We start from the raw sequence: 24,358 nt of genomic DNA, 5'->3' as shown, positions 1-24,358 counted from the left end.
TGCTAGGGGCAGGCTTTGCTCCTTGACCGTGTCCCTTTGAAGTGCTGGGTGGGTGCGTGGGCCAAGCACCCCCAGGGCCTTCCCACCAGGGTGGTGAGCACCACTGCAGGTGAGCCTCGAAGGCCATGCATGACCTTGGCGGAGGTCAGGCTGTGCCTGCTGGGCAGGGCGGCTCCTGCTGGTCACTGCAGCTGGGGCAGCCCTGGAAAATGCCTGGGGGTGGCGGGGGGGGCAGAGGTGTAAGGTGAGGGGCTTGCAGGAAATGGGGGTTTGAGGGGGGACTACGGAGGGAGGGGCAAGAATGCCCAGCTGGGTCCTGAGCTGTTTGGTGAGCATGCGGCTGGGGCCACATCTCCAGGTAAGGGCTTGGGCCCAGCCTTCCCATCTCAGAAGCCAACCCCGGATGCAGGGGAGCCTGGGCAGTGACGCAGCCACAGGTGTGGAGTGGCTTCGCCAATGGCCTCGCTTCGGACTCAGGGCTGCATCTGGCAGAGTAAGGACCAACCCAGAAGAGCAGAGGCCTGCCCGTCATTGCTGGGATTGGTACAAGCGTCCATGCCTGCTCAGGTCTCCGTTTCCTCAGTTGTACACGGCCGGGTTTGACCAGTCTCACCTCCAAGGGCCCTCCAGGTCTGGCCTCTTCCCCTTCCTGGCATGTGACTCTCCGCAGGAAGGACACAGCCCTGGTGTCAGCCCCTGTGCCCGGCTCTCCAGCCCTGCCTCACCTCACAAGGACCCAGCAGGGCACTGGCCTTGTCCCACACGGGCGGGGTGCACAGGTAGGGGCAGAGGGGCCTCCCTGCCCTCTCCCTGCCCCCAACCCTTTGCTGGGCATTTGAAATTCAGGTCAAAGGTGCCTTGAGGTCTCTGACTCTGTGCTCCCAGGGGTCCTGGGGGAGGAGACAGTGAGGAGAACTGGCCAGAAACAAACACTGGCCCTTCCCAGACAAGGGACTGAGTCGGGGCAGGAAGTGCCCGCTGTGTGACTGGAGTGGCGCCTGGGCGTACACCGCGTGCCTGTGCAACCCGATGCCAGGCAGCCACAGCTAGAATGTCACGCACGGGGACCGGGACATGTGTCGTTTCCAGTAGGAGGTGTCGACTTTCAGGAGCCACCGAGTGTCATCCCTGGGCAGTGCGATGTCCACTGGGCCTGATTCCCTGTCCCTCCAGAGACGGTGGGATGCGAGGGGGCTGGGCGTTCCGGCGGCTTCCCGAGATCCGCTCCCCCGCCCGCGCCGCCGGCTCTGCAGTGAGGCACCAGCGCACCTAGGTGGAGCCCGACCCGCGGTTTTCGGCTGGACCGGCCCCGCCAGACCCGCCGGCGCGCCAGGCGGGGGCGCTGCAGGGCGGCGGGGATCCCCCGGGTCCCCTCCGCGGCCCAGTGCGCATAGGCGGCCGGGCGGAGCGCGGACGGCGGCGGGCCAGAGTCCGATCGCCGCGCGGGCCTGGTCCCCGCTCCCCTCCTGACGCCTCCCCAGGAGCGGCGGAGCCGAGCCAGCGGCGGGCGCACATCCCCCGGCCGGAGCAGCGGCGTCCCGCGGGCGGCCAGGCGCGCAGCGTCGCTGGCCCCACCTGTCGGCGCGGCTGCCCCACCACCGCCGCCACCACAGCCATCCGCACCGGCAGAGCCAGCAGCGCGAGCACCGCGGGAGCGCGGGCCCGGGCCTCGTCCGGCCGCAGCGGCGGAGGCACGGGCTCTGAGGGGCGCGGAGGCCGGCCTCGTCCCGGGGAGGGGGGAAGGGAACCGGCCCACCAGCCCCGGGCCGCGCAAGTTCGATCAGCGCGAGCTCGGCCGGGCCGTACGGGCCTCGGCGGTGGCGATGGTGCGGCAGCCCCGAGCCCTGCGCGCAGCCCCGGCCCCGAGCCCGGCCCTCCGAGGAGCTGGTGGCGGCACGGCGGCCCCCTGAGCCCCGGGCCGGAGCGAGCGCGGGCGGCGGCGGCGAAGGAGGCGGAGAAAGGCTCCGCCGAGCAGAGAAGGGCCGGGGCCGCGCAGGACCCCCCAGCGCCCGGGCCGTTGCGCAGTCCGCGGCTCGCCGTCCCGGCCCTGCTGGCCGCGCGGCTCCGGGGGCGGCGGCGGGGCTGATTCATGGGGCCGCGGCGGCCACCCCCCCGCGCCCGGGCCCCCGGCGCCCCGCAACGCGCGATGGTGGCCGAGTGGCCGGACCGGCGGCCGCCGCGGCCCGAGACTTTGTGCTAACCTCCCCGCCCCCGCCCGCCCCCTCCTCGCGCCCCCCCGCCGCTCCCCTCCCCCTGCCCAAAAAGACGCGGATCGCCGCCCGGAGAGGCGCCTCCAGTCGCGGCGGAACGCGGCGCCGGCGGCGGATGGAGGGCGCAAGCGGGCGGCCGCGGCGGCTGCACCCGGCGGGGCGCTGATGCGGCGCCTGGACCTTCGCTGCGCGACTTCGGGGGCGTCGGCCGAGAGGGCACTCCGCGATGCAGCTCCTGAAGGCGCTCTGGGCACTCGCAGGCGCCGCGCTCTGCTGCTTCCTCGTCCTGGTGATCCACGCGCAGTTCCTGAAAGAAGGTAATTGTCCCCGGGCGCCGTCCCTGCGCTCGACCGGGCTTCCAGCACGTTCCGCCGCCTCTGCCGCCGCGCTCGGCCAGGGCTCGCGGAATGCTACCGCGGGGCCGGAGGGGCGGGTGACCGAGCCCTACCCGCGTCCGTGCGGCGCCCGCTGCCCGCGCACATCGGGGTTCGCGGTCGGCCCGCGGGGTCGGGCGGGCGATGGGTGGCCTGGGTGCCTCCGCACCGCCGGGAGTCCGGGCCCAGGCCGGGGCTGCGGTGCCCGTCCCCTGCCCCGCTCGGCCGGTTGGCGGCAGCGCCGGCCCGACTCCGCGGGCCTCGGTAGATGGCACCAGCGCTCCACGCTTGCGGGCCGAGCGCCGGGCTGAGGGCCGGCGGGAGCCCAGGGTGAGGCCTGCGCTCTTGCACCCCGCTGCCGCGTCGCCTTCCGGACCTAGTCGGGGACCCGCTGGATCCGGAGCTGGGACATCGCCCCCAGAGCGCCAGGGCCCCGCACCAAGTTTGCCGCGTCCTCTCGGCGCCTGCTGAGCACAGGGCTGTGAGGTTCCGTTCGTGGGACTTGGTTGAGACGCACATGTTGACGGTCAGACCCTCGCAGCTGGAGGCATCTCTGGGACTGGGGAGTCCGGCGCCAAGGGCCCTGGTTCCGGGGCCGGGGTGGTGCGTGAGCACCGCAATCCCTTGGGGCCTCCTGGAAGCTTCCTGGTCCCAGAGTGGGCTCTCCTGGGACATGGGCCCCGCGCACCCAAAGCTCAGTCAGGCCAGCCCCCACCGGCTCCCCCACCGCCATGGCTGGTGCGCCCTTGCCCTGAGGCGCCCTGACACCAGTGCCGCCAGGCACCGTGTCCCCACCCCACTCCCCAGCACAGAAGGGCGCTGGCGAGGCCGGCGATGCAGGCAAACCCTCATTAGCTCCCTGTCCCTACAAAGGCAAGGTTCGCAACATTCAGCTGCTTCCCTCCTAACTAATGAGCTGCTGGCTTCCTGGGAAGCAGGGAAGTGTGGGAGGCCAGTCCGGCCTGGTCACCTGCTGCGTCAGCCTGGTGTCCCAGTCCCTCTCTTGATTTGGGTCTGGTCCCTGGAGAGAGAGGTGGTTGAGCCCAGGCCTGGCCTGCTCGGGAAGGGAGGGACCAGGCCTTCCTGGAGTCAAAGCCAGCCCCTCCCCCCACTGGCTTACTGACCTGCTTCAGCAGACGGTGGCTCTGGGGGGGGCTCCCCCTGGGGCTGGCACATCCCCAGAGGGCTGTTCTGTGTCCAGGGGAGCCTGGGCCCACCCGGTAATCATGAGTCCCTTTGCAGCTTGGTCTTGTCTGGGCCATAGCTTCCCACCCTGGCCTCACTGACCTTCCTCTTTGGGGGACCCACTTTGAAAAGGGGACACGTGCTGAAGAGCCAGCGCCTCTCTCTCTCAGGTTCACAGTGCCTGCTGTGTTTGGGGCTCTTCTGCGACGAAAGTGATTGTCTCTGATTTTAAAGCTGTGACCAAGAGAGAGAGTAAAGAAGCCCTGGGGGCCTGTGGCCAGACACCGCCCCCACCCCCACCCGTGGGAGCTGTGGCTCCTGGTGTCCCTGGGGGCACTGCACCCTGCAGCCCGAGTCTTGCAGATGGTGTGTGTTGGTCAAGAGAAAGGAGCAGCTGTCCCTGGGAGCTGCAGATGGCCGTTCGGCAGGTCGGCGTCTGGGAGGGCGACGGCGCCCGCGGAGTGGGGAGCCCTTTCCTTCCGTGACTGACCCCGGAGAGCCCTCCACGGAAACCCCGGTGTTGGCCCTGCCACAAACACAGGCGCCTGGTCCCTGGTCTCGGAGGCGGGGCAGGGCTGGAGCGGCACCGGGGCTGGGAGCAGGTGCGCTCACACAGCCCAGCATCCCTCAGCCCTTGCCCCGGGAGGCCCAGCCTCGTCCCCTCCCCAGAGCTCTCCAGTGTCCTTGGACATCCCTTGTCCACCCTGAGTGGCCGCATTCACTCCAGAGGGACAGGGTCCCTCTGTCCCTCCGTCCCGTCTCTCTGATCGGCCGGGGCTGCAGTGGTGCTCTGTGGTCTTCGAGATGCCCCTTCCGGCCCCAGGGGGTCAGGAGCCCTGGGGAGGGTGGGGACCAACCCCGGTGGCCGTGGGCTGCAGGCTCCAAGCCACTTTCTTCCAGCAGTGCGCTGGCCAGCAGGGGGGAGGGAGTGAGCCCGGTGACAGACAACCGGACTTGTCGTCTGCGGGTGAGGGAGAAGGAGCCGCTGTCCTCTCCGTTCCTGCCACCCCAGTGCGTGCGGCGTGCGGAGGTACAGAGCGGGGACCCCGCCATGTGTCCATCCGCCCTCTGTGTGCAGTCAGGTCAGCCCCTGGCCAATCGTCCCCTGCGGCCAGGCCATCGGCAGCATTTGGGAGATGCATGGGGCCGTGAACCAGGGAGGGCGCCTTGTGGCCGCTGATTGTGGCCTCGGCCGGTGAGGTCTTTGTGGGAAGTCAAGGTTCCTCCTGCCGAGCCCCCCACCCCCGGCCAGGGAGAAGCCCGGGCATGGCCATGGTGCTATGTGGGGCCAGGCTTGTCCCTCAGCATCCTCCCCCCACACCGCCCCGAGGGTCCCCTGCAAGCCGGAGCCATGACCTCTGGTGAATGCCGATGCCCAGGCTCTGTGAACTGCAGTCAGAGTTGGGGGTGGGGGCCTTGGGGGCCGGTTTGAGACCCGGCGTGAGTAGGAGCAGAGCGCACGGAGGGGAGTCGGGGGGGTGGCGTCCTCGGCCCGTCTCTCGTCTCCTGAGCTGTGTTTGGTCTCAGAACACGGAGTTAAGGGAACAACTGGAATTACTGTTTCCACCTCCCTCCCAAAGGCTGTTCTGGGCTCTCTCCCAGTTTTCCCGTCTCCCCAGGATCACAGCGCCAAGCGGGGGGGACGGCTTTCATCTTGATCTTAATGTACCAGGAAGAATAAAGACGGTCGGCAGAGCAGAGGGCGTGGAGGCTGACCCCCTGCCGGCCTGGCTTCTTGGGCGGAGAAGGTGTGGGGCCTTGGGGCGTGGGAGGCAGGAGCAAACCAGGCCAGCGAGGTCTGGGGTCTCAGTCTCTCTCTAAATCCTTCCGTGGCAGGGAGCGTGCCCGCTGGGAACAGGCTGCAGCCGCCAGGGCAGCCTTCTGCAGGGGAGCATTGGGGACGAGCAGGTGCCTCCGGACCCCTCTGCAGGGACCTGGCCCCCCTTCCAGACCTGCGCTCTGAGTCACCCTCGGCTCTCAGGGCCAGGGGCCAGGGCTGATTGAGTCAACAGGACTCACCTTTCCTTTACTTGCTGAGCTAGTGATCCCGGGAGGGAAGCGTCCTCCGACGAACCCATAACGGTGAAGGGCACGCTTCTCCGCAGGGTCGCAGGTCACTGGTGGCCACAGCCCTCACAGGACAGCAGCAAGCTACACGTCAGCGTGTCTGTGGCCGCCATCCGTCCATTGGTGGACCAAGGACAGAGGGCTGACACTGCTGGCTGCTGCCACCGGCCTCGCCACGAATGTTTGTTGCTCGCAGAGGGTCGTTGCGGCTCTAGCCAAGCGTCCCGGGGGTCAGTGAAGCGGGGCCTGCGGGGGTGGTCCCCGGGCCCCCAGAAGCTTTGACAGCAGGAGGCGCTTCTCTGGGGGTCTGGGCCCCAGGCTGCGCCTGCTCCTTTCTCAGGGTCCGTGACTTCAGGGGGTGGAAGGCCCCAGTGCTGGGGCCTGTGGGCTCTAGGGCAGGGCTGTCAGACTCATTGTCCCCGGGGGCCACATCAGCCTCGCAGTTGCCTTCTAAGGGCCGAATGTCGTGGTAGGACTGTGTAAACGTAACTACTCCTTAACTAGGGCCAAGGAGCTCGGCGCTGTTGCCGGGTGGAAACAAGGTCGGTCCTCGGGCCCTGTGTTCGCTGCCTGTGATCTAGACGCGTTGCTGAGCCCACAGCCCCCACCCGGACATGCCCGTGGGCTGCAGGCGGCCCCGGGCCGGAGTCTCCAGGCTGCGTGCAGAGGGTCCTGACCGGGCCCCCGTCCCCACAGACGGTTTGAGAGGCCAGGTGTCTCGCATGGCTGCCACAAGGGGTGGGGTTGAAAAGGCACGAAGAGTAACCTGTGCTGTCATGGTCATTTGCCGTCGCTGTTCGTGTGACAAGGACTCCAAACAAAACCCACACTGGCCGTCGGGGGCGGCTCCTCGCTGAGGGTCTGCCAGCTGTAAAACTTAGAGCGAAGAGGGGCTGGGCCTGGGGGTGGCTTGACAGTGACAGGCGTGACGCGTGACGTGGCTCCCGGTTTCCAGGGCCCCGGGGAGGCCGGGTGCCCCCCCAGGCACAGTGGACAAGGCCCGACACGGTGTGTCTGCTGGCGAGTGTGCACACGCGCAGTTCTGTGGACGACACACTCCCGTGTTCACAGTGACACGGGAGGCCGGAGGGCAGGTGAAGTACACGGTCCGGAGCGAGATCTACACGGCGCCTCACACGCAGGCTCTTAGGACCCCAGGCGCCCCCCTCCCCACCCTCCCCTCGGGACGTCTGTCCTTCATCCCGAAGCCATTTGTCTGTGGACCCGCCTCTCTGGGTGTGTGGCACAGCTGTGCCCCCTCCTCTCGCACACACGTGTGCACACAGGTGCTCAGAAACACCTGTGCATGCACATGCAATGCATGTACCGACACACCCCCACGCGTGTACACACACCCCACATGCTGAAGGAGGGCAGACTGAGGGTGAGGCCCCAACCGCCAGTCCCCTCAGCTGGACTTCCTGTAGCCTGGGCTTCTAGAAGTTTCCACACACCCGTACAGCCATGCCACGGCCTGTGGAGGGTGTGCGTTCACAGAGGAAGCCCAGCCATGATTCTGGCCATCAAGCCCTGAGCTGACTCGAAGGCCTTTGGGTGTTTCTGTCCTGCTGGGTGCGCCCCGAGGTGGGCCAAGGTGTGGAGGCTGCCTGGGCTCCTTGCACACCTGCGCCCCTGCCCCATTCCAAACGCTGGCAGACCCTGTCTCTGGCATGGGTCGCGCAGGCTGGGCCGCAGGGCCTTCAGGAATAGGAAGCTGGTTTCCGCTGATTCCACACAAGTCTTTGGGCCACTCGGAACCTCGGTCGCCTCCCCAGCAGGATGGAAAGGGTAACCGAAGTTGGGGGTGGCTGAGGGGCGCCTGACAGACGGGCCTGCAGCCCGGGGCCTGGTACCTGCTCAGGCCCCTGGCTCGGGCAGGGACGCAGACAGGGTGTGGGAAGGCCACGGTGGAAGGTCACGGTGAGGGCGCCATGTCCGGAGCCTGCTGGAACCTGCCACCCCAGACCGCACCTGCCCACCCACCCTGGCAGCGTGTTCCTCGCCGTGCACACCCAGAGGGGCTCCCCTGCCTTAAAAACACACATTTTTTCAAAACCGGCTCCTGCCTGGGGAGGGTGGGTTTTACTAGCCACTCCAGCAGCAGGGGGGGCCCTCCGACGTGCTCCACGGAGAGGAGCGGGGACCCGCTGACGGGCGGCTTGGGGCTTCTGTCTGCACAGCCTGGGCACCCATGCCCAGGGCTGGTTGCCTGGGAGACGGCTCTGACAGGCACGCCACCCTAGCCTGACGTGCGCGTAGTTGTCGCCTGCTGTATGCCAGGCGGGCGGTGGGTGGGGGCAGTGCCTCGCTCGGGTGTGTGTGCTTGTGAGCAGAGCGCAGCTGTGGGGCATGTGAGGACCCGAGGACAGGCCTCCCTCGGAAACCGCAACTCCGCAGGCATGGGTAAGGCGAGGCACTCCGGACCAGGCCCTGCTGGCTTAGGCCCACCCTAAATCTGAAGACGAGAGGAGGGGCACAGGGGGAGGCCACGTGAAGACGGAGGCGGAGGCTGGAGCGACGTGGCCACCAGCCACGGACACCTGCCGCCGTCAGCTGGAGAGACCACAGGGCTCCCACCCCGGACCCGTGGAGGGTGTGGGCCTTGCGGCTCCCGGGCTGTGGGGGGGTCCATTGCCACTGCTCTAGGCCACCAGCCTGTGCAAAGTGACCCGGTAGCACCAGGCACCCACGGGACACACACAGGTGGCCACACAGGTGGCAGGGCTGCGGGTCCGTCTCGGAGGGCCTGGCGAGCAGGCTGTCTGTCTGTCAGGGGTCTCCTGTCGGGGCGTCTGGACCCACGGAAGGGAGGACCCATGGGCTGCAGGCTGCGGCAGAAGCCGGTGTCCCCAGGAGGCCGGGCCCGGGTGGACAGCGGAAATGCGCCGCGTGCCCCGTGCATACCGATTCAGCGTCTGCCGAGGCGAGGGCACACGCCGCTGCTGGCACGGAAGATGGCTTTATGGGGGTGCGGACGGGCATTTCTCACTTTAATGGCTATGTGTTTATTTTTATGGTTACTTCCTATTTATGGCAGCAGCGCTGGCTGCCCCTGCACAGCCAGGCCGGAGTCGCTTTCTCCCGGTGAAGTGACGGGGCGCAGCGAAACTGTGGCACAGGCACCGTGCTGGCCGGGCAGGTGTTTACTGAGCACCTACTGCGTGCTTGTGCAGGGGGGCTCAGCCAAGGAGGGGCAGGGGACTGGGGGACCTGTCTGAGGCTGCACTGGTGGCCGGGGCTTCGGCCAGCTGGGCGGGGGCTCAGGTGGGGGCGGTCACTGCCGGTCTGGCCCTGAGGGGTCTTGTCCCTCCCTCGGGCGTCAGGCCGCATGGAAACGCCCTCAGACCAGGGTGGCGAGGCGGGTGACCCGGCCACCAGGCGAGAGTGCCAGGCTTTGTGGTCCCCTAGTCCAGGGTCGGCTGGGCGGGTTCCCCCGGAGGCTCTGGGTCTTTCCAGGCCCCTCTCTGCCCCTGGGGTTGCCACCAGCATCACCGGCCCCTCTGCCCTGGCTCGAGCGGCCCCTTCTCTCTGAATCGCAAATCCCCCCCTCTTGTCTCCTGGCGGGGGGGCACATCCTTGTCCCACCCACATCCAGGACAATCTCATTTCCAGATGCCTCGTTCAATCCCCAGGGTCACTTGCTCCAAACAAGGCTGGGGGGTCAGAATAGACTCAGCTTTGCGGACCAATGTCAGCCCACCACAGGGGGCGAGGGAGCCTGTCCCCGGAGGGCCAAGACTCCAGTCTCGCTGACTTCCCGGTTGAGTCTGGGCCCTTCCTGTCATGTGATGTTGGGACTTGTGTTCTCCGCACCTCGGTCTCCTCCCTGGACCAGTGGGGGCTGTGGCGGTGGGCACCCCGGGCTGTGGCGACAGAGCAGGGAGTGGGCCTGGGAGGCACTCGGCGCAGCAGCGGGACCTGTGTGTGCGGTCGTCCCTCCGGCCTGTCACCATGGGGGCCATCACCCCTGCCTGGAGCCAGTCCACGGGCCCAGGCGGTCCTGGGCCCCGCCTCTGCCCCCAGGGTGGGCTTGCAGGCTCCATTGTGGAGCAGGAGCCTCCGTGACCAGCCCAGATTAGGGAATGGAGGCCGGGCGGGACCGCAACTTCCCAGTTTTTCAGGAGAGGGCCAGTGTGGCCAAAGGCTGGCAGGTGGCTGTCCAGCTGGGGGGCCCGGGGCCTGCGGAGTGGACCGATGGGAGGGGTTGGGGCCCAGCTGGCCACCGAATTGCAGAGCAGTGTCTCATGGGCCCAGTCTGACCAGCTCCCCAAGTACCCATCGGCCCCTCCCCCCACCCTGTGCTGTCACCAGGCAGAGCATTCTGGGCCCCAGGATGTCCCAGCCCACAGCAGGGGGTTCGCAAGATCAGCAGGCACAGGGACCCTCCCTGACCTGCACTCGAGGCCCGGCCGGGCCTTCCTCCCGGTTGTCAGGCCCCCAGGGCTGCCGGGGAGTGGCGGGCGGCACACCGCGGCATGCCTGCGTCTCCTGAGCACTGGTCGGTCCACGCAGCATTATTTTTAGCCACTTTTGTTGGTATTTTCTCCGTCTCCTGAAGCCCTCCTTTAAAGAGCTGCGGTTTCCTAGGAGGCAGATCATGGAAGATCCAGCAAACAGGGGCCTCTTCCCGCCCGCGCGGTGCCCGCAGCTGCCCCAGGCCCAGAAGCTGTCCTTCTCCATCCGAGTGGCACGCAGGTGTCTGTCCCCAGGCCCTGGGGACGTGCAGGGGCGACACCAGGGGGCCGGGGCTGCCCTTGGCCTCCCAGTGAGGCCAGGGCCTCGTCAGGCACAGGATGTGGCAGGCCTCTGTGTGTCTGACCACCAGAGACGCAGGACCAGATGGGGTGGAGGAGCCTCACGGGCCGTGTGCGAGCCTGGTGCCTTGGGGTTCCTCACAGTTCTCAGGGGGCACCTGTGTGGGCCCCCTGTTCTCATCAGCTGCCCACCAGTCTCCAGGCATCTCACCTCCTCTCTGTGGGCAGTGCAGTAGTGACCACAGACAGGCGGGCTCCTGGGTAGGCAGCTCCGGCCGCCACACCCACGGACACTGGACGCCAGTTGTCACTAAGCCTGCGATGGAGTTGGCGGGTGGAGCCCAGCTCCCTCCTGGGAGTGTCCAGGTCCTGCCCAGAGGGTCCCCAATGCCCCTGGCTGCCCACACCCACCTTGGCTTGGTACCGTCGGGGGTCTTCTGCATTGGCTACGCCCATCAGGCCAGCGAAGTCCAATGGGCAAGTCTGGAAAAAAGCGTGTTCTGGACCCAGTGACCTTGCAGGGTGCTGAGCCCCAGCCTCACTGTGGTCGGGGGCTCCTGGTCTGCAGGCCTCGCGGCCCCAGGTGGCAGTGAGTCGTCCTCACGCCTTCTCAGGGAGGGGGCAATAAAAGCCGGGGGGGCCTTGATCAGACCGTCCCAACTTCAGGGGACTCCAGGCTCCCCTGTCCCTCTGGCCCTGGGGCGGGGCATCTCGCCATCAGTTCCGGGGGGGGTGGGCCTGGGGGCACAGCTACGGGGAGTCGGGGATGTCTGCCGGGCAGGGAAGCTGCTGAGAGAGCCGCACTTTGAAGATCGGCACGTGGCTGCCGACAGTGACGGGCAGCTGTCTGGGCAGAGGGGCCAGACGCTGCTCTCGGGGCCCAGCCAAGCCACACAGGGGCCTGTGGGGACCTCAGAGGCGGTCCCCATGTGCCTGGGACAGGAGGGGACGTGGCTGAGGGTGGGCGTCGGGCTCAACCCTGCAGAGAGCAGCCTGCCCACCGGCAAAGGTGCCCACCTCCCCGAGCCCTGGGGGCAGAGCACGACTCCAGGAGTTGGTAATTAGCACCCTGCGTCTCCACGGGGCGGATGGTGGGGTGTCGGTCGGGCCCTGGCCCTTTAAGGACGGAGATGGGCTCCAGTGACAGCTGAGTTCCGAGCCAAATAAGTCAAAGTCCTACGTGCTGTCCTGTAGCCTCGTTAAGTGGCAGGAGTGAGTGTGCAAGGACGCCGTCAAGTCGGGTGGCGCCCACTGGACACCATGCCCTTGTCCAGCTCTGGGTGAGCCCGGGTCCGGGGCACTAGTGTGTTACATGGAAACCTTAACTTCCGTGCGAGGGAGCGAGACCCAGAGCGTTTGAAACGGGTCTCGAAAGCGGCGCCTGCTTCGCTCAGGTCCGAGGTGGGAGGGGGCCGAGGCGGTCGGCGCTGGCTAGGCGGTAGCCACAAGGGTCTTTGCTTCAGAGTGGCCAACGGGGAGTGGGGGGTGGGCTCCGAGGGTTGGGTGGGCCCTCCTTGCCAGTGGTTGGGCTGCTCACCAGGGGCCACGGGCCAGTGTGGCGCCCCCCCAGTCAAGTGGCTTCCCAGGACTCTCTTCCAAACCTGGGCTAAGCAGGCCAGGGCCCAGAGGAGAGGGCAGCCCCTAAGCTTAGGCAAGGACAGAGTCCTCACAAGCCACACAGGAGGCTGTGAGTGTTGGGAGGAGGTGAAGTCACAGGGGGCTTCCTGGAGGAGGTGGTGTAACTACAGGAGGACAACACAGGGCCAGCTCGGCAGGCACTTGTCCTGCCCCCCGCAGCCTGGCTGACTCAGCAGGTTGGGGCTGTGTCTCAGCTGCATGGTGGGGACTACTCTGGACTGGGGCGTGAGGCTGCCTCCCTTTGGCAGGTGGGGTGAGTGGGGACCGAGGGAGCACTGCCCTCAGGTGTGGGCAGTGCTCATTGCGTGACCTCCAGACTCTCCCTTTGCCCCCATGTGGCGCCCAGCTGGGCCGTCTGACCTCCACGGGGTCCTCTGTCTCTGGCCTCCAGCCCACGGGGACCCCAGCCCCGAGGACATGCCCAGTCCCCTGGTCCTGCTGGGGAGACCAGGGAAGTCCCCACTGTGGCTGTCCCCACAGAAGCCTGGATGGAGGCGGGCAGGACTCCCCGGCTCTCTCCGGCCCTGTCACAGCCTGGTGTGGACCTGCCCTTGCCCGTGCAGTGTGCCATTGGCCCAGGGTGGCTCAGCTCACCGACAGTCACAGAATGTGTTGTGTTTTGAAGGTTCCTGTGGGCGGGTGGGTGAGGGGACACGGCCACTCGCTGCCGGGGACTGAGCTCATAGGCCAGGGCCCAGCAGCACGTTTCAGGGGGGGGGGGCTGCAGACAGTGTGGGGACAGGGTCCACGGAGGGTCCAGTGGACGTCTCCCCGAGTCAGGCGCTGGTCAGCGGCCATCCCCCCGAGTCAGAGGCCGGCCCGGCCTCCGGGTCCTGCCTGCTGGGCTCCCAGGCAGGTGCGTGATGGGCACGTTTTCCTTCGGGCATAACGGACACTGCTTTCCTGGAACGGCTCTGCTTTTACAGAGAATCGCGAAGGTGGCTCAGCAGGTGCCCGCGCCCACGGTCCTCCCTCCCGTCTCCCAGGGCGCCGGGCTCTCCGCACCGGGGCCAGCGCCAGCGTGAGCCCCAGTGAGCGCCCGTCCGCGGAGTTCTCCAGGCCCCTGGCCTTCCCCGGGGTGAAAAGGTCACCTGATGGTGAGAGGTCATCCTGACCTCTCTCTGCCCAGGATGGCACGAGACGTCTGGGCCTCACCTCTCCGGGGCTCCTCCAGCCTCGGAGCCCGTTTCCCTCACACGCCTTGGCATGTGAGGCCGTGGCCTTGGCATGTGAGGCCAACTGGGCGGAGGTTTTGGAGAAGGTGCGGTGGTTGGGCCGCAGTCCCGGGTTTCGGGAGGAACCCGAGTGACGTCCGTGTCCTGGCATCGGAGGAAGGGCACCCGCCCTCACGCTGGCTGGTCCCTGAGGTGTGGACCCTGAGGCGCGTCTGTCAGGCTTGTCCACTGTGTGGTTTCTACCTTCCACCTTTCCCACCCTGATTGGGGGGGATCAGGGGTCACACGTGCTGCCCATGCTGGCCAGCCGGGAGGTGGACCCCGCCTGCTGTGGGTAGCGCCGCATGGGCCAGGCTTTGGTGCGGGAGGCTGGTTGGCAGTCCGGCCACCCGTGTGATTAGAGGTGGGCCACGGCCCGCACGCCCCTCTCCGTCTGGCAGCTCCCGGTCGCGGCCTCGGCCCCGGGAGCTGCCCCGGGTGCACCCCTGACTTCCGTTTCCATTCCGGTGCTCCCTGACTTGCCGGCACCACACGGTGCTACAGGCTCTGGGTTTCGTCCCCAGTCCCAAAATAAGCTGTTTCTGAGGATGCCTGCTTCTCGCTGGGGTGGCCCGTGGGGCGCTGGTGCTCCCGGACCGTCTGCTGGCGGCTGGGATGTGCGTCTCGGCAGGACCCCGAGTCTGGATCCGGCCAGACGGGAGACCTCACTGCTGTCTCCACACCTCAGCCACCAGCCTCTGCTTCCTGCCCACCTGTCCCCATCTGTGGGGACAAGGGGAGAATGGGGACAGGCATCCAGCAGGATCAGAAGTGTTTGCTGTTCCCGTTCCCCTACTTTGGTCTCTCCGACTCCGCCAGCACCTCCTCGGTGGGTGGGGTGACACTCCCTAACCTGGTGAGACCGCCGCCCCCTCTTCCTCCTGGGACCCCGGGTGCCCTCAGAGATGGCCGAGGAGCTGTACCCGAAGGTCGCCCTCCAAGTGACGAAGGAACGGGGCTCTGACAGACGCAGAACCCACGACTGCAGCAGCGTCCAGAAAGCAGTTTCCCAGCTGAAAAATGCCTTCGATTCCCCTCCCCACACCCCCCAGCCACTGATGTTGCTCTCGTCCCCCGGGGTTCCTCTGCCAGCACGACGGGCAGCTGGGATCAGACCGCACACAGCCCTTCGGGCTGGCTCCTTCCACGGAGTCACGTGTGTCTAAGACGCCCCTGTACCTTCTCGCGGTGCCAGAGCGGCTTCCTCTTCATCGCAGTGGGGCCAGGTTCACTCCTTCACCTTCAGGAGGACGCTCGGCCGACTCGGCCGTCGGAGTTGGGGGTAGGAGCTACTGTGAACACTCGCGTGCAGCGTCTAGAGAGGACACGGTGCTCGAGTCAGTGAGCAGGGGGCGTTGATACCGAGCACGGTGACCGCCCGGTCGTGCGGGGAGAGCGCCTCCAGTCCTGTGAGAAGCGAGTCCCCCACTCGGCCTCTGCAGTGGCTGCGCCGTATCCGTGCCACCCGGGGCGAGCTCACGTCCCACGGCTCCGGTCTCGCCAGCCCTCCGTGACGAGCGGGTCTGGGGGCTTCGGCCACTCTAACGGGTGTGCGGTGGCCTTTCGCCCTCGTTGCCGCTGGAGATTTCCTGGTGGCAGTGAGGTCTGGTGTCTTGCCGAATGCTGACCGGCCGCCGGGGAGGGGTGTCTGCCGTCCGCCTGCTTTTACGTGGGGGCGCGTTACTCAGGGTGGCTGTTGAGAACAGGAGTTTTTAACGTCAAAGTTTGATTTGTCAATTTCTCTATTTGGTGGGTCATGCTTTCGGGATGTTATTCAACCACTTACTGCCACACTGAAGGTCACGTAGGGTTTCTCCTGTTTTCTTCTAGAAGTTTCACGTTACTGGCTTTCTTTTCACATCCATTCTGAGCTGATTTTTGTGGGAGGTGTCGGGTCTGGCTCCAGATCCAGTGTTTGCTTGTTGGGCTCCTGACCAGTGCCCCCCCCCCGCCCCCGTACGTGGGGCGTGACCCCTCCCCCAGCCAGGAGGCCAGGTCAGCCTGGGGGTGGGGGGCAGCCCCAGGAGCCTCAGGTGCCACCTGCCCTGGGGACAGAGGGGTGTCCCAGTTGCTCCATTCCAGCCAGAAGCATCGGCTGTCATGCTGGGAGCCAGGCGGGGGTGGGCAGGGCAGATGCCAGCCCTGGGCCTGCAGTGGAGGCGGGGCCTGCAGTGGAGGCGGGGCCTGTGGCAGCCAGGGTGTGCCCTGTGTGATGTTCTGGAGTGTGGGGGGGTGGGGGGGGCAGCTGTCCTGCAGCCACCGTCTGTCCTCCTGGTGGTGGAGGCCGGGGAAGCCAGGACAGGTCCCCGGGGCAGGTCCCTTCTTTCCACGACCAGTGGCCACTGCCCCAGACAGCTCTGTGGAGATCAGGGATTCAGGGATGTCGGGGACTCCTGTTTTTGCCCACTGTGCCTGCCACAGGGTTGGGGAGTTACATGGACAGCAGGTCTTCCCACAGGCTCACTGGTGCCACCTTACCGACCGGGCGGATGCAAGGCCCTCCCAGGGCCCAGGGCACCAGGGCCCCTCCCCTGGAGACGAAAGTGCACCTGAGAGGGGACTCTGGCAGCTGGGGAAGAGGGAGCCCACACCTGCCAGCGTGGCCCCTCCTGCGGGAGGTGGTGATTTGGTCCGAGGAGCAGGTGGGCGCTCTGGGGTCCGGCCAGCCCCCTCACAGTGGGCCTCGCTTCCTCTGAGCCTGGGGGCTGGAAGACAAGCCAGGCTGTGCTGGGAGTCCCCCTGGCCACCCAGGTCTCCCTTCATCTCGTGGGCTGTCCCCAGGCCAACAGGAGCTGCCTCGCCCCGCCACCCCCCCTCCGGCCAGCAGTTGGCCAAGGGCCGTGCGTCCGCAGAGGGAGGCGGGGCGTGCCTTTTCCTGACCTTTGCGAAGCCATAAACCGCAGCGTGATTGCCAGTGTTTACTCTGCGAGCCAGCAGTGTTCGGCCGGCCCGGGGCTGCAGGCAGCGCCTCATTAATGGGCGCATTAACGGGGATAATTGACCGGGCGCCAGCTGGATGGGGCCAGGCCTTAGCGACGGGCCGTGTGCATGCCCTGCCTCAAGAAGAAGGCTGTGTCCCATCTCCTTCGCTCACTCTCCGTCCAGCCACAACCTGGGTAGGAGCCAGGGGGTGGGGCTGTGGCCTGGGGGCACCCCAGCACCGGGGTAGAGGGGTGGGCAGGGGGAGGCAGGCACTGGAGGTCCGCAGGGTCAGCTGCTCAGCCCCTTTTCTTTCTCCACCTGAAACTGGGCAGCGGGGCCCCTGGACAGCCTGGGGGAGCCCTGAAACCACCTCCCTTGCTGGTGGCCAGGGCTGAGCAGGACTGTGGCTGGGTGAGGCCACCAGCCAGTCCCAGGACATACTTGCTCCTGGGCAGGGGGCCTGGGTCCGAGAGGACAGGGAGCCCAGGCTTCTCACTGTGGGCCTGCCTTTCACAGTGCAGCGTGGGTTCCTCAGCTTCCCTTCAGGAATGTTCCAGGGAGGGCCTGGCCTCCGTCACCCTGTTCTCCCCACCACCCTCCGACAGGAGCTGCAGGCTGGGCCCTGGGAGGCTCAACCCCTCCTTAAGGTCAGGAGGTAGGGGTCGTGGGGTCATAGAGATGTCTGCAGGGGCCGGCTCTGGGTCTCAGGTGCTGGTCGCTCTGCCCCAGGGTTCCCACCAGCACATCTCCCATGCCCCGGCCTGCAGGCTGGGGTCTGACCTTGACCGCTGGCACGGCCTTCCCTCAGGGAGGGGCCGTCCTGGAGTTCCCAGACCCTTCCTTACACTCTGGTGGGCAGGGCTGGCCCCACAGCCCCTGGGCCGGCCGCCGCCCCCTGGAGGCCTGGGCTGTGGAGGGGCCCTTCTGCGCCATCCGGATGCCACTTGGTCCCCCTATCTGCCGCTCTCACTGTTGTGCGGAGATAATCCCCGGCCGCCCCGCACCGTTCCTCGGAGAACGGGGCTTGGTGATGGGCCACGCATGCCCAGCTGGCTCTGCGGAAGGCTCGGTGCGACAGAATGGGATGTCGGGGTTTAACAGCGAACTCCACTTCAGGGCAACTCAAATATTGAGACTGTGATGCGCTGTCTGATCTCGCAGAGCGTTTCCTCCTTCGGTTTTTAATCCCCGTGCTAAGTGTCTATATGACTAGGGATCAAGTCAAACACCGGTCACTTAATTTGGGAGCACAGTGTCACAGGGAGAGTGGACATAGCTCCGATGAGGAGCGACGTCTCCCGCGGTGGCCAGAGAGGCTGGCTGTGGGTCAGGGAGGCCCGGTTCTGCAGGGGAGGGGACTCGGGCTCCTACTGGAGTGGGAGCCCCAGCCCGTCATGCGCCAGGGCCGCAGAGGGAGGGCCCCGAGCCTGCAGCCGGGGGACAGCCCTCGTGTGGGGCGGGCTGGAGCGGCAGCTGAGCCCCAGTCACCGCCGTCTTCCGTGGGCGTCCGGGAGGGGATGGGCTGTGCCGGGGCCAGGACATCCCCAATGTCAGCTCCGGCAGTTTGCTCCGGCCAGGAGGGGCCGAGGGCTCCGCGCCCGGTGCTGGGGAACGGCCGCTGTTGCTGCCGTGGCGTCCCTGGGTAGCTGGGCGGCGTGCGGGTGAGGGTTGCTGAGCGCAGAGGAAGAGGACCGGCCTGAACCACCTCCAGAGACGCACAGGCCGCTTGTGCTTGCACCTACACCTGGCCTGTGCTGGAAGGAGAGCACCGCATGGCCTCCAACCAGGTTGGCAGGTGGGTTCTGCCTGGGATAAAGGTAGGGACCACAGCGGCCTCACCGCCTCGCCCAGGCCGGGCGCCTTTGCCGGCGTGGCCACAGCCAGGCCTTGCCGAGTTCTATGAGCACAGCGCCTGCCTGGGGCCGCTTCCGTGTCGTGATGTGACGCCCCGAGTAGGCGGGGCCCTGTTTGAGCAACGGGGAGCCACCGCTCGCCCCCCCCCGCCCCCCCACCATCCCGGCCGAGTAGCTCTCCCGCCCTCGTCCACCATGCAGGCCCCGTCTTGTTGCCATGAGTGATTTCCTTAAATAGGTTCCTACGGATTTTGCAAATGATGTCTTCTCACGGTGGAGCACTTCAAAAATGAGCCCAGCCAGATGCGGGGCGTGAGTCGGGGGTGCCCACCCAGGGCGGTGGGGCCGAGTGGTCTCCTGCCCTAGTGGCAGGACCGTGCCCACAGAGTCAGCATTGTGGACAGTGCCCAGGGGGGGGTGCTGGCCTGAGCCACCCAGGGAGGGGAGGCAGGGCCGTGGGACACAACGCCATTGCAGGATCGCCCCCTCCAACCCACCCCCCTCCCCCGGGGGGGCGCCGGGGCCCTGCTGTCCTGTCTGCGGTGTGACCCACGGGTGGTGCCCTCGCTGTGGTGGAGTTTGCATCGGGGTTGCCTTGCAAAGCACTTGCTGTCTTTTGGTTACTCGGGAGGACACCCAGCTCCCCACCCCCTGCCTCCCCCAGGACCCAGCCCCGGGGCCTCCTCAGGTCTGGGGCTTTGTCCCTGGCTCCGTTGTCCTGATGAGTCCTCCACAAGTGCTATCGGAAACCTGCACCCTGGTCACTGCGGTGTCGTGTCTCCGAGTCAGCCCTGCGAGGCCCAGCTCCCCAGCTGCAGGTGCCTGAGTATGGAAGGCAGGGGCGGCGTGTGCAGACCTGGTGGGCGCCCCAGGCCACCGGGCCTCCCCTGTCGCCAACGCTGCCCTCCACCCCCCAGGCACCCGTTCTTCTAGAAGCTTCCTCAGCCCGTGGCCACCCCGCCCCGCCCACCCTCCCTCCTGGACCCTATGCTGCTTCCCCAGTGCGGCCTCCTCATTGGGGTCCCCACATACTCCAGGCCCAGGGTGGGGGCTACAGGAGGCTGAGACCCCTCCTCTGGGACCCAGGTCTTGACCCAGGCTGGGCTGCGCGTGCATGTAAGGAGGCTTCGGGCTGGGCTTCAGGCGGGACCCTCCCCTCCCCACAGAGGCCCGGTCTCAGGCCGGCCCCACCCTGCCGGCGGCCCCCCTGTTCCTCCCAGTCTACACACTGTGGTGATGCCGGGGACAGCTAACCACCAGCCAAGTGTGCACCTGTCAGAGTCACTCGGAGTCCGCTCTGTCATCCAGCCCGTCAGACGTCCCTGCCCATTTGTGTCATCACCCAGTGAGATTACACGGCTTGTCTGCCGCGCACAGGGTGCAACGAGGATGGAGGGCCCAGGCCCGGCCAAGCCGCCCCGAACTGACCTCTGCCCTCCGTCTGTCGGAGCCGAGGGGCCTGGACTGCATCTACCTGACACCCCCGGCACAGCTTGCGTGGGGGACATTGTCACGGTGGCCGCAGCCCATGTTTGGGCGTCGGGTGGGCGTCCCGAGGGGCTGGTGTCCAAGTGCAGCTTGGTTCTCTGGTCTGGCTCCGAGACTAAACAGAACGTGACAGGACGTGACCTCGCACGCAGCAGCTGGGCAGGTCCCTGACCCATGGCACTGGGCGCTGCGGTCCTGGTGTCCATGCCCACTCCCTGCCGCGCCCTGTCTGAGCCCCAAAGTCACAGATCCTGACCCCGGGGATGCGACGTGACCCCCCAGAGCCAGCTCTGCAAGGCCTGCGGACACGGCACTGAGGGGTGACTGAGGCTCCGTGTGGCCTCGTTCCGTCCAGCTTAGCAGCGGCCTGGGGCTTGCACCCTCCCGGATGTGCCCAGGGCCAAACAGACAGAGAACCCTAACCATGGCCTGGCCCCCCCACCCTCTGTGTGTGTCCTGACAGTGGCAGCAGACCGTCCTGCCACCGCCACCTCGGCCCGGAGCCGCCTAGACCCTGGGGGGGCCTGGCTCTGCACCCCCCACCCCCAAGGCCCTGGTTCCTCTTCAGGACGATGGGGGATGGCCAAGCTCTGTTAGGCCAGGGTCAGGGGCTCAGCACTCCAGGGAGGTGTGGATGGACAGACGGACTCTGACCGTGCGGCGTCCCAAGGCAGACGGCTGCCCTCCGTGCCTGCACTGCAGGGCTGGGACCCCGACTCCGTGCTGGGTTCCCCAGAGGGATCAGCTGCTCGGCAGGGCGGGTGGGGGCGTGGAAGCTGCCTCGGACCCAGCTGATTCTCCTGGGCACCGAGCGTCCCCACGGCTGGGGCGGCCGCCAGTGGGGCACCTGAATCCATCTTCAGCCAGGTGGCCTGCCACCAAGTGTCTGAGGACATGGCCTCTTCCTGGCCCCCCAGGGGCCTCAGATTTCTCTCTGCCTCTGTTTCGGGCCTGTGGGCTGCCGCCCTGCCCGCCCTTACCCCTCAGCACAGACACCAGCCTCCAGGCGTCCTGGGCTGCCACTGAGCCTTCTGCGGACGCAGGTGTGGGCATCTGTTGGCTCCCCCAGGAGTCGGGGACAACGTCCCAGACCCCGCCCAGCCTGGAGGCGTGGTCCCTGCACAGGGCAGGGAGGCTGCGGAGGCAGGTGGGTCTGCAGGAGCCCCCCAGCACCCGGCACTGAGGGGTGAGGATGAGGGGGCCCTGGAGGGGGGCAGCTGTGCCGCCACGGGAACACTGGGTGGAGGGACAGAGGGGCCATGGTGAGATCCCAGCCAAACTCTGAGCCTTGTCAGCTGGTTATCAACGAAGATACGGGGGACACATCGCCAGGAGCACCGGGCAGGTGCGTGCTCGCGGCGGGTCGGGCATTTTCCCCGCTCTCGGGCTGGTTCTCCCTTTGGTAAGCTGGGCGGTGCTCCCCACAGAGCTGCGTTTGGGTCCCACCCCAGCCTGTGGATGGGACCAGGTTTGGAAATAGGGCCCTGGCAGCTGTGGGCAAGGGATCCTAACCTCACCAGGGTGGACGACGTGGACCTTCGCCCACAGTGACCAGTGAGCTTGTGAGAAGTGGAGGGACGAGGGGCCTGGTGGTCTGGTCGTTTCACCCCCAGGACCACTGGTCTGTGGGGTGTGGTCCAGAATCCCGGGCCCTGGGGATGGGGGACCGCCTGCCTGAGGGGTGCCCTGGACGAAGAGCCTCTCTCCGGGGTCCAGCTCAGCTGGTGGCCACATGTGGGGCAGGTGCTCCTCACAGCCGGGTGGGCGCCGATGCCCAAACCCCTGTCTGTTAGTGCCTTCGCGGGGGAAGGGGGCGCAGGGCTGGCTGTTTGCTTCGTTGCTTAGCAACCAGGGCTTCTGGAGCCCCAGGGGACGGACCTCCGCTGGCCACTGCCGCCGCCCACCACAGGTGTCTGTGGGTAGGCGGCCGCAAGGACCAGGAATAGCAGAGCGGCCCCGTCGGCCTGCAGAGCCTCCACAGCAGCCCGGGCGGCGCCCACGTGGCTGCCAGTCTGCGAGTCAGGGCCAGGCCTGCCCTCGGTCACCACGCCACCTGCTCAGCCCCTCCCAGACCCGGGGGACCCGCCGTCGGGTCTCTGGGGCTCTGCTACTTCTGTCCCCGGAAAAGCGTTACTTCGCTGCCCCGGACACTTCTCTCCACTGCGTTCGCTTATCTTCTTACTTATTTCCGTGTCTCCGTGTTTTTGCCTTGTTCCGAACAGTGTGTGCTTTTGTGTGCGATGAGCAGGCCTGAGTCAGAATCCGCAGCCCGAACCTGCAGCGAGGCCCCAGGGTGCCAGCCACGGGGTGAAGGAGGGGCCCCCACTGCCCAGGAGGCCCCGCCACACCGCCTGAGCGGCAGTCCCCGTGACACCTCAGGTGCCATCCACTTACACAACAGCCCGTACCCCGGGTCGGGCATGGGTTTTCTGGGGAGAGTGGCGTCTTGGGGAGCGCAGGACTGCCCCTCTGCTGGGAGACCGGCCCTGCTGGCCTTGGGGACCGCACTCTTCTGGGGGTGCAGGGACCAGTCTGGGTGAGGAAGCCAGCTGACCTCGCTGGGTGGTCCCCTTCACACTAGATGGGTCCCTTCTCTGCACTCTGGTCCCGGAGCCAGGCCAAGGCCACTGGGCTCGTCCCCTCCCTCCAGGGTCCTGGGACGGCCGAGAACAGGGAGCAGGGGCAGCGCCCACATGGGACAACAGGGGTGACGGGCACGTCCAGGTAGCCCGTGAGCTCCTATGTGTGTCTGCACTGTCCGTGTGAGTTTTAGGAGAATGTCCGTGTGTGCCCGTGTGCATGCGTGTCTGCTCCAGCCACGTGTGCACGGTAGGAGTGCTTCCGTGTGGATGTGCACTTGTCCTCAGGGGACATGCACGCTGCGTGCGGCCTCTGTGTGGCTGTGAGTCTGTGTGTCTCTGGGCCTCGGCGGGTTCGTGCCCCGGCCCTGCCTGCACGAAGCTCTGCCGGCCTTGCTCCGAGCCCATCGGCCAGGAGTGTGGTTCTGGCTTCCTGGAGCCGGGAGCGTCTGGGAGTCTCCCTCTCTGTGCGCCTCGTGCTCGTGTGTGGGAGGCAGCCTGTGGGGGCAGAGGAGAGCACGACAGCCCCCCATGGGGCTTCGGGGGAGGGGTCCCCGCTCTTGGCTTGCAGGAGGCCTGTGCTGGCTCCCCCACCCTCTCCAGCATGGCCATGGGACCCCAGGTGGCCCAGCTGGGGCTCAGACAGTTTGCCGGGAGCTGCCCGGGGTCCCTGCATCAGGCCTCCTGGCAGCCGACGGGCCCCTCCACCATGAGGTGGCCTTTTATTTCCAGGTGACGGCGACGAGGCCACGTTTCATTTCCTGTCCGCCCCGGCAGGGCCATGAGCAAACGTTCCCCCATGTAAAAGTGGGGCTCGCTGGCCAGATCGGGTGCGCGGCTTCTGCGGGGTGTGTCCCCGGCAGGATCGTCCCAGCTGCCAAGGATGGCGGCCCCTGCAGGCCCCGCTGCGGCATCCAGTGCAGGGCCAGGTGGCCGGTGGCTGGTCTCCAGGGCCCAGCCACTCGGCCCACGTCTGTGCCTCTCTTGCAGGTCAGCTGGCCGCCGGCACCTGTGAGATCGTGACCCTGGACCGGGACAGCAGCCAGCCCCGGAGGACGATCGCCCGGCAGACAGCCCGCTGTGCGTGCAGAAAGGGGCAGATCGCGGGCACCACGAGAGCCCGGCCCGCCTGCGTGGATGGTGAGGGCCCAGGGACCCCTGGGAGGGCTCTGTGGGGCATGGCAGCCCCCGGGGGCAGCGCCGGCTTGTGCCTGTGGGGGTGGCGTCCAGGGTGGCGGGGATCGGGTCCCCAGTGAGCTCTGGCCGATGGACTGGCCCGGGAGCTGAGGCCCGTGACGCCCCTGTGGGCCGAGGGGAGCGGGGGGCATGCCTCCTGCAGGACGGGCCGTGCCGGCTGCCAGGGTGTCCATCACAGGTCATCTCTGGCTCGTCACCATGCGGTGTGACTGCTGTCAGGCACTCGCAGGCTGCGTCCGCCCCTCAGAGACTGTGAGGACAAGCTACCCAGCCAGTGCCATGGGAGGGGCCGGGCGACCTCCCGCAGGGCCACGGGAGTGGGGCCTTCCAGTGGGAGACACACGGGTGACAGCCTTGCTGCGTTCACACTCGCTATGCACGCTCGGGGCAGGGCCTCACACCTGCTGGTGGGAACAGAGTCACGAGCGGTCTGAAGGGGGAAGGGCGGCCCTGGGACCCGGGGTCTGTGCACCGAGTACGGGCACGCAGGTCCCTCAAGGTGCCAGGCTCAGGGCTGGCTGTGCACCGCTCGGAGACGCACCCGTAGTGCTGGGGGCTGTGTGGCAAGGGGGTGTCACCTTGGGGAAGTGCTGGTGCCCTGGGTGGGGTGAGAAAGGCCCCTCAGGAAGGGATCAGCTGAGCCTTAGGCGGCCGTAGGAGTGGGGACTCATGGACCAGGGACTTTGCTGGTGTCGTGGCTGAGCCGGTCCTCAGGCTGTCCAGGGACGTGGCTGTGCTGCGGGTCGGCCTGGGGCCCACGGCTGGGCACTCAGGCCCTGGCCCTCCCGCAGGAAGGGAAGGGAAGAGGTTGGGGAGGGAGAGACCGGGACTTCCGACTGGCGCCCTGTGCACCGGGGACCGAGCAGGCTGCCTCGGG

At 67.3% G+C, this 24,358-nt stretch overlaps 1 protein-coding gene across 2 annotated transcripts in view; it reads left to right on the top strand.

Annotated features, from left to right (window-relative positions):
* Nucleotides 1-2,239: 2,239 nt before the first annotated feature.
* Nucleotides 2,240-24,358, top strand: part of TAFA5 (TAFA chemokine like family member 5) — a 54,777-nt gene continuing 32,658 nt past the window's right edge. Inside the window, exons 1-2 of one of the 2 annotated variants that reach the window (XM_037049295.1) lie at nt 2,240-2,527; nt 23,275-23,424. In XM_037049295.1, coding sequence (XP_036905190.1) covers nt 2,437-2,527; nt 23,275-23,424 — 241 coding nt within the window. In that variant the 5' untranslated portion in view covers nt 2,240-2,436. The remainder of the gene's footprint in view (nt 2,528-23,274; nt 23,425-24,358) is intronic. The other variant, XM_037049299.1, reaches the window with a different exon arrangement.

The sequence above is a fragment of the Sturnira hondurensis genome, unplaced genomic scaffold (assembly GCF_014824575.4).
Source record: "Sturnira hondurensis isolate 20B ecotype Veracruz unplaced genomic scaffold, ASM1482457v3 Scaffold0000780, whole genome shotgun sequence".
Classification (NCBI taxonomy): domain Eukaryota; kingdom Metazoa; phylum Chordata; class Mammalia; order Chiroptera; family Phyllostomidae; genus Sturnira; species Sturnira hondurensis.
The sequence above is the reverse complement of the archived record's forward strand: the minus strand, read 5'-3'. Positions and strand labels throughout refer to the sequence as shown.